We start from the raw sequence: 8,496 nt of genomic DNA, 5'->3' as shown, positions 1-8,496 counted from the left end.
AATATATTTATTTATTGGTTTTTATTTTATGAAACGAAAGGCTAACTACAGGAAAGAAATAAGAAATAAAAAATAAAGGACTAAAAGTTATATTTTTCTCCTCTAAAGTTAAAAATTTTCCTCTTTTTTAAAATTGAGAATTAAAAATTAAAAATTAAAAATAAAGAAAAGAAATAAGAAATAAAAAATAAAGGACTAAAAGTTATATTTTTCTCCTCTAAAGTTAAAAATTTTCCTCTTTTTTAAAATTGAGAATTAAAAATTAAAAATTAAAAATAAAGAAAATCGAAAATCAGATAAAAAATTAAAAATAAATAAAAAAATCAAAAAACAAACAACCACACTTTCTTACTACACATGCATTTTTTAACGCGGGAATGCCAAGGAACAGTCTTTTGCTTCATCCTCCACATCGACAACAGCAACAGGCTAGCCATGGCTAATCCAAACGCTTACCACGAAGAAAATCCTCTTGACTTGCAATTAGACGAGCTCAGCATGGCCTCTATGGCGCAGAACGACTTCGATTTGGCCTACAGGCTGCAGTTGGAAGAGGCTCTGCGGGCCTCCCGCGATGACCTTGGCCTTCATCGTCACCAACATCGTGGCCATGATGTTCCCGACCTCCCTCTCTCTCCTGATGATCGATCCCTCGCCTTTGCCTTACAGAACATGGAGCTCTCCAGATCGCAACAGCAGGCCTCCGACCTCCGCCACATAGTCCTCGAAGGCGAGCGCATCCACCAGGATCTCAGGCTGCGCGCCCATGACGTTAGATTTGCGCAAACCCTAAATGACCTCAACGACAGTGACTGGGAAAGCCATGGTGACTTCTGCGAGGACCCTTTCGAGCCAGACTTCGACGACGAGCCTCCTCCGACCTGCAAACTCTATGTAACTGCAGTTGTTTCTGGTGATGCTTCGGCGGTCGCGGCCACGATTGGGGCGGTCCTGCTGGATTTGCAGGGCGTTGTCCTGACTGAGATCAAGAAACCCCTGGATCTGGGGACCGGAAAAGCAGCCGCAGATTACATGGCGCTGATCGCAGGCTTGGAGACAATTACTGCCATGGGATTACGGCATGTAGAGGCTTATACCGATTCTGTCCTTGTCTATAATCAGGTATTTTTCTTCAAATTCAGTTCTTTTTTATGAATCGGGTAATGTGTCCTGCGGCTTGATCGTAACTAGATTGCCAAAGAAAACTTGGTCGTTTAGAGAAGTAAGTGCCATAAGTTTATTGCAATAATGATGGCTTTTCAGCTCGATTGCCACTGAAAACTTGATCTTTTAAGAGATGTAAATTCTGGGAGCTCATGGTACATTTTAGCAGCATTACAATGTGACGGCTAGGCATGCACATGTGATGGAAGCAGCATCTAAGAGGCTATTCACATCTATCCTTAAAAGGGTGCAAACGCCTTTGACAACAGAAGGAAGCCAACGAGGAAGCGGTAAGCTGGTGTTTTTCGTGATGGATAGTGGAAGGATGCTTTTCCCAGTAGATGAAGGCTTGTTCTTGATCTTTGATTGGGTTGGACATGCATTTCACAAATTGGTGGAGCACTTCAGATTGACAGATTCCAGGGAAAGTTATTAGTGGATTCTCTGATTAAGGCTGGAGATTTGATTTGGGCCAACAGGAAGGTGTATATATGGCTGTAGAAGAGGGGGTTTTTCCTGGAAGCAGCGTGGAGTGGAAGAGCCAAAATGATGATGAGAAAGTGGGTAGACTTTCTCGATGTTTTGCTAGCAGGTCGATTTCTCCAATGCAATAAAGGTAGAGCCACCATCTTTTAGAATGGCCCACTTGTTAGGACTGCATACTTGGAAACCCTATTAGGGTTAGAATAACCCGCATCAAATTTGAGATCGATGACCATGATAGATCATGGCTAGCGACTCTCCTCCTAGCCATAGGCTACCTTTTGGAGCCACCCCCGAGCTTGAGGTGAGATTACCACGCCTCGGTAGACTCCTCTACCGCGTGGATACCCCATAATAATCATAAGTGAGCCCAAACTCAATTATATAGCAATAATATTGGCCCACTGCTTTTATTATTAAGCCTTTAGCCATTATTAGCCTCTGCTTGGCTTTTTATTGGCTCTAGGCCAATCTAGACCTCATCCTTGCTATGTCATGTGCACACCTTATAGTGGTGTGACATGGACATGGCCTAATCATTTAGCCACTTTAGAGGGCGTATTCATGGCCGAGTCTCGGTTAAAGTTGGGACTTTTCAACCATTTCACTGTATTTGGTCAAGGCGTCCAATGAGCAGCCAAGTGTGGACACTTTTATTATATTTAAACATTATTATTAATGAGTTAAAGGTTGGCAACCAACCAACCCTAAAGGTTAGCCAACTAGCCCATGATACACTATACATAGAGGGCTAGGGTTGGGGTTCATTGATGAGTTCAGGCATATGCTTGGAGACGATGGCGGGCAAGCAAGATAAGTGCACACTTTACATATGGTGAGCATCACCAAGTTCTCAGATAAGGGCACACTTTACATATGGTGAGTGTCACCAAGTTCTCATCATTAGCAATCATTGTAAATATTCATTCATGCTAGTAATAGACAGTAGATTAGGTCTACATCTATGTTGTCTAGTGCGTGGCACGTGCTTTCATTCACGCTTTTTCATAGGGAAATTTGCGTTAATTTGTAGTTTAATTTGTGTTTTTTTGAATCTCCATTAAGTTAAGCAAGTGGTATCAAAATGTAGCTCCATCTCTCTCTACACTCTTCTGTCTGCGTTTTTGCATCAGCATGTTCTTAGAGGTGTTTAGGGCTGAAAGAAGACTCTCAGAGCTTCCGCATGTAACATTGGTATCAGAGCATCAGGCTCAGCAAAGCTAAACACTGATTCAGTCCCATATGATGGTGTACAAGTCCAAGGTACAGGAAAGTGCACAGGTACGAAGCCCAAGGCAAGAAACACAAGATCGGGAAGAGCTCCCAGGAGGCTTGCTGGTGGTGTTCCACAAAGCTAGAGGGGATGGCAGTCCTGTGAGCCAGATAGGTTCTCGGGCAACGGTCCCCAGGGAGGATTATCCTCCAAGGGGTGATGTGAGAGTGCCAGACTCATTTCTCAAGAATGAAGACCAAGACAGTGTTCAGAGTCAGGGCAGGAACGGATTGGGGAAAGCATTATGCATATTGCACATCATTCATTCATTATGCATATTGCACATCCTTACGGTTTGCATTAGAAAGCATTCTTTATATTGCACATCATTCATTCATTGCATTTAGACCATTGCAGAACCCTCAGATATCATCTAGGATTTATCAAAATATTTACGAAGAATTTTTTGGTATTTTTTCCACAATTTTCAGCATTTTATACATCTTTTATGCATTTATTGTGGACATGAGTAGTCGGCCAGCTCTATAGCTAGCTGACTGGCTCTTTTGGTCCATATAAATGTTGGTCATGTCCACTCCCGGCTAGTTCAGGTGTGAATCCCGCTTACTCACACCCCGCTTACTCACGGGCACTTTTTCCCTATGATTGGACACAGTTTTTTTCCCGTGTGAACACACTTATGTGTGTTGGGCACTTTGCCCTAGGCCTTTTAGTACTCGCTTGTACTTTCATTTCATATCATTATTGAGTACATCTTTTCCAGCACTCTCACGTTTCTCTGTGCTTGAGGTTGTGTGTGTGTGTGTGTGTGTGTGTGTGTGTGTGCAGGCTAGCTTCCCTCCTACCCAACATTGGTATCAGAGCCTGGTTAGGGTTAGTGTTAGGGTTACACCCTGTTGCTCCCAAACATTAGGGTTAGGGTTTGCCTCTTGCTGCAGTCTATTGTACACTTTAGACACCACACACACTCTCTTATTATTATATATATATATATATATATAAAACAGTCGTGTTCTTCTCTCACTTGCTGTTCCCGACCTGTACTGCCCGATTGCTCACGACTTGCTGCTGCTGTGCGCCGTTGCCCTGCTGCCGTCTCTGCCGCCGTCGCCCTCACAGCCGCCGCCACTGTCGTGAGCTGTAGCTGCCTTCAGGTCCGTTGTAGTTCGCCGCCTGTCAGATCCGCATCGCCGTTGACGGTACAGCAGCCGCCTGCGTGCACAAATTGCCTGTTGAAATTTGGGGCTTTTCACCATTGAGCTTGCAACTGCAACATTGGCACACATTGGCATTGATTTCAGCAGATTTGGTGCATTGCACTAGAAATTTAGGGATTTTGCAGAAATTGACACTATTTGCAGGCAATTTTGGGTATTGCAGGCACATTTGGTTGGCATTGGGGCATTTCCCCCAAATTTTTGGGTATTGTAGGTACATTTGGTTGGCATTGGAGCATTTCCCCTAAATTTTTGGATATTACAGGCACATTTGGTTGGCATTGGGGCATTTTTCCTAATTTTTGGGCATTGCAGCACTTGGTACAGGTAACAATCGCATTAGCAGATTTACAGGTGCAGATCCGGTTCAGATGTGGTCTAATTGGTCGCCTAAAAGTTAGGGCTTTTCTACATTGAGCCCATTGTTGGAGCATTCGACCAATTTACATTTGATCTGCCCGGATTTGAGCACTTGCAGCTCTTACAGGTGTCAGTTGATTGTGTTTTTCACGGCACATGTATACATTTGTGGTTTGTTGCAGTATATGTATGCCATTGTGGACACTTTGACAGATTTGCATCATCGTGCAGCACACTTGCAGTTTTGGGACATGCATATGTATTTCTCCTAGTGGGAGTTCCCTTTCAGTCCATTGGTTATCCTGCTATTTATCTCCTGCATTCTTACGGTTTTGCTGGACATTGCATACTCGTGGTGACTTGTGACAGATTTGCTGTCCTATCATGGCCAACAGTAATAATGACCTCTTTGGAATGCTATCTCAAGAGGACAAGCTCAATGGGGACAACTACCCTATGTGGGCTTATATGATGCGTCATGTTTTGGTTGCCAAAAATGTATGGTTGTATGTGGATGGCACTGAGGAGCGTCCTCTTACACCTGCTCCAGCGGAAGGTGAAGTGATTCCCGCTCATCCTCCTGCAGGTCCACCTTCTCGTCTTCCTCCTACTCAGCAGCAGCGTACTTGGGATGCTAGGGATGTTCAGGCCCATGCATTGATTGCTCTCTCGTGCCGCAGGCATATCATTCCGCACATTCGATCTTGCACCACTGCAAAGGGTGCTTGGGATACCTTGGCGGCATTGTATTCAGGTCGCAATGAGGCTCGTGTAGCTTACCTTCGGGGCAAGCTTGAGACTGACCGCATGCTTGAAGGTGACTCTATCGATCAGTACCTTACGCATGTGAAGGACCTAGGAGAGGAGCTCATTAACATTGATGAGGTTTTGACATATAGCTATCTTGTTCAGACAGTTTTGCGCAACTTGCCTGACTCTTATCAGACATTTGGCACCACTTTGCGGTTGTTGGCTGGCAATGCACCTAATGCGGTCACTTTTGACAACCTTGTGACTCTCTTGCTCAGTGAAGAGCAATCTCGTTTCAACAGGAACAACATGATGTCTGTTGAGTCAGCAATGGTTGCTCCTTTTCGTGGGAAGGGCCTAAACCTAGCCCATCGAATCCTCCCAAGACAGAGGACAAGCCTGAAAAGAAAAAGCGCTGTAACTATTGCAGGAAAACAGGGCACACCATAGAGGAATGCAGGAAGCGTATTGAGAGTGAAAAAAAGAGGGGGGTTTATTGGTCATGTCCACTCCCGGCTAGTTCAAGTGTGAACCCCGCTTACTCACGGGCACTTTTTCCCTGTGACGGAACACAGTTTTTTTCCCGGTGTGAACACACTTATGTGTCATGGCCCTGTGAAAATGGAACAGCACAAGTGTGGGCATGGTGGTTGCAGAGTCAGAATATTGAATGATTCACATGGGGGGTGCCCGGACAGAGTTAATGATGTGTGGACATCCCTAGGTGTGAAGGGGGGAACTAGAACATTAAACTTTTAATGATTTATTAAAGTTGCCCCTAGGCCTTAGTGGCCCCTAGGGACTTTAATAACTTTTAAAGTGGGGGGCCCTAGGATTATTATGGGGAGGGGGCCACTCCACTTTTGGAGTGTGTGCTTCTCTCTCCTCTCTCTCTCTCTTCCCTTTTGGAAATCGTGGAGCATACGTGCTGTTATTGGGAAGCGTGGAAAAGCAGGAAGAGGAAGAGTCGACTGAGAAGGTGTGCTGCTCCTTTCTCTGTGCAAACCAGCCGTACAGCACTGTACGGACAGGCTGCTGGCACATGCTCTGGTACAGGCGGCGCACAGGAATTGTTTCGTGTACATCGGCTGTAGCAGGCGATTAACATCAGGTGGCTGCTGGTCCTGGTACAGGTCGTACATCACTGTACGACTGCCGTACAGTGTACGGACAGGACAGACACAGGCTGCGCTGGACAGAACTGCTGCAGGCGGCGCTGGACTGGTTCTGGACAGATCTGGCTGCGCAGGTACAGGCGTGTACAAGTGCTGGCTGCTGGCGGTGTTTGCAAGGTTAGCTTTTGGCACGTATCCCGAGGCAGTACAGACCGGTACAGGGCTGTTTTTCAGATCTGTACAGTCAAGTACAGCATATAGTTGAATGCAAGGAGGAGGGTACAGACAAGTACGTACATGCGTGTGAAGCAGGGTTGTGGAAACAAGTGCCTGCAAGTACAGATTGGTACCGTTGCTTCCTCCAGTGCAAATACACGGGCTGATTTTGGTAAGCTCCGCATCTGTTCATCTATCTCTCTTTCTACTGCTTGATGTCTGTTGCAGATTTGAGTTATCTGGCCGCTTGTGAGAGGAGGGGTATGGCAGATTGACAAGGGTTGAGACAGAGTTTGGACAGTACATGTATGTATGAGCTGAGATGTTGAATCATGTGCTTGAGTTATGCCAGATGTATGCTCATGGCTGCCCTGCTTAGTGGTCTTGGCTGATCAGAGGGAGGCACAGTGTGTTATTTTGAGACACAGATCTGTGTGCATAGATCCTCTGTGCTAAGAGGTATCGTGGGCCGTCAGATTGGACATACAGGTGTAATCTCTTGGCTGATTTTTGTTGTACTCAGCCATTCATATTTTTGGAATTGAATAAAGAAATACCGCAAGGGGCGCCAAGCTTTGGGGCCAACAGGTGTCGCCTTGTTTTCAGATTTGGGCGCTCTAGCTCCAATCTTTTCTGTTTTCATATCTAGACTACAAGTGGACGGGTGACTGCTAGTCTACCGCACTCTGGTTTCTATCAGAGGCCGGTTTCAAGGTTCCGTTGCCGGGACCAATCATCAACTTTCTGAAGGGGGTGAGCTCGTGGTTGCCTCGAAGAAAGCCATCGCTGAAAATTCAGCAAACATGTCTGATACAAAGGATGAGTACTTCTATCATGAAGAAGAAGAGCAAGAGACTTCTCCTGAGAGAGATGTATCTGAGGATATTCATGCAGGAGAACAGGCTGCAGATGCTGAGCCTTATGAGGATGTAACACAGCCAGAAGATGTACATGGTAAAGAGGATGATGATGCTCGGTTCAAAGATCGTTTGGCTAGTGTTATGGATGTATTTATGCAGCTCACACAGAGTGAGAGATTTGCTGAATTTATGAGATCCCGCACAGAGCCCGAGAAAAAGAAGAAGAAGGTTCGTTCTAAGAATCTTCCACAGGGTCATAGTGGTGCCATCCCACAGGAACCATCTTTTGGCCAGTTTCCGAACATGCAGCATGCTTATGGTGCAAACTCTCAGAGTTCCTTCTATGGACAGCCACCTATTCCTCAGCAAAATATGCATCCAGGTTATTTTGGTGGTGGCTCGGTGTTCCAATCTATGACTGGGGGTTACCCTCAGGGAGGCATGGGTATGCATGGGCCTTTTGGAGCTAATTTTCAGCCTGGTATGCAGGGGAATATGTATGGTGGTATGCAGTCCGGTATGCAAGGAAATATGTTTGGAGGCATGCAACCTGGGATGCAAGGCAATATGTTTGGTGGTATGCAGCCAGGTATGCATAATGGAATGTTTGGAAACATGGCTGGAATGTATGGTATGCCTGGTATGGGAATGGGAAATGTTGACCCAATGATGGGTATGAATGTTGGGGGCAGCAATCTTGCGAAACCACTTCCATATGATAATCTAACGCCTATGGGAAAGGCGAAGGGTTACAAGGAAGGGGGAGTTGCAGTGAAGTTTGATACATTCAGTGGGGCCAAAGATAAATTGAAAGCACTTACCTTTTTACAGCAGTTTGATGCTGCTTTTTCTGGTGGGAATTACACAGAGTCCTCTAAGGTGAGGAAAGCTGCCACTTTTCTCAAGGGCAATGCTTTGCAGTGGTGGTCTACTCTTCTTTTGCAGAGCATAGCACCCACCACATGGGTCCAATTTAAACAGGTTTTCTCTTCCGTATGGCTCACATCTACATTTGAGGTGGATGTTATGACCGCATGGCACCAGTTGGATGCTTCAAAGTGTGATAATTTGGAGGATTATAACAAGAAGTTTTGGGA

General features: G+C 45.4%; 1 protein-coding gene across 1 annotated transcript in view; it reads left to right on the top strand.

Annotated features, from left to right (window-relative positions):
* Positions 1 to 379: 379 nt before the first annotated feature.
* The window catches only part of LOC147630831 (E3 ubiquitin-protein ligase RSL1-like), a 54,009-nt gene continuing 45,892 nt past the window's right edge, over positions 380 to 8,496 (top strand). Inside the window, exon 1 of the mRNA XM_086809214.1 lies at positions 380 to 1,122. Coding sequence (XP_086665340.1) covers positions 436 to 1,122 — 687 coding nt within the window. The 5' untranslated portion in view covers positions 380 to 435. The remainder of the gene's footprint in view (positions 1,123 to 8,496) is intronic.

Source organism: Cibotium barometz, chromosome 15 (genome assembly GCF_041138505.1).
Source record: "Cibotium barometz isolate CiBa-2024 chromosome 15, ASM4113850v1, whole genome shotgun sequence".
NCBI lineage: Eukaryota > Viridiplantae > Streptophyta > Polypodiopsida > Cyatheales > Cibotiaceae > Cibotium > Cibotium barometz.
The sequence above is the reverse complement of the archived record's forward strand: the minus strand, read 5'-3'. Positions and strand labels throughout refer to the sequence as shown.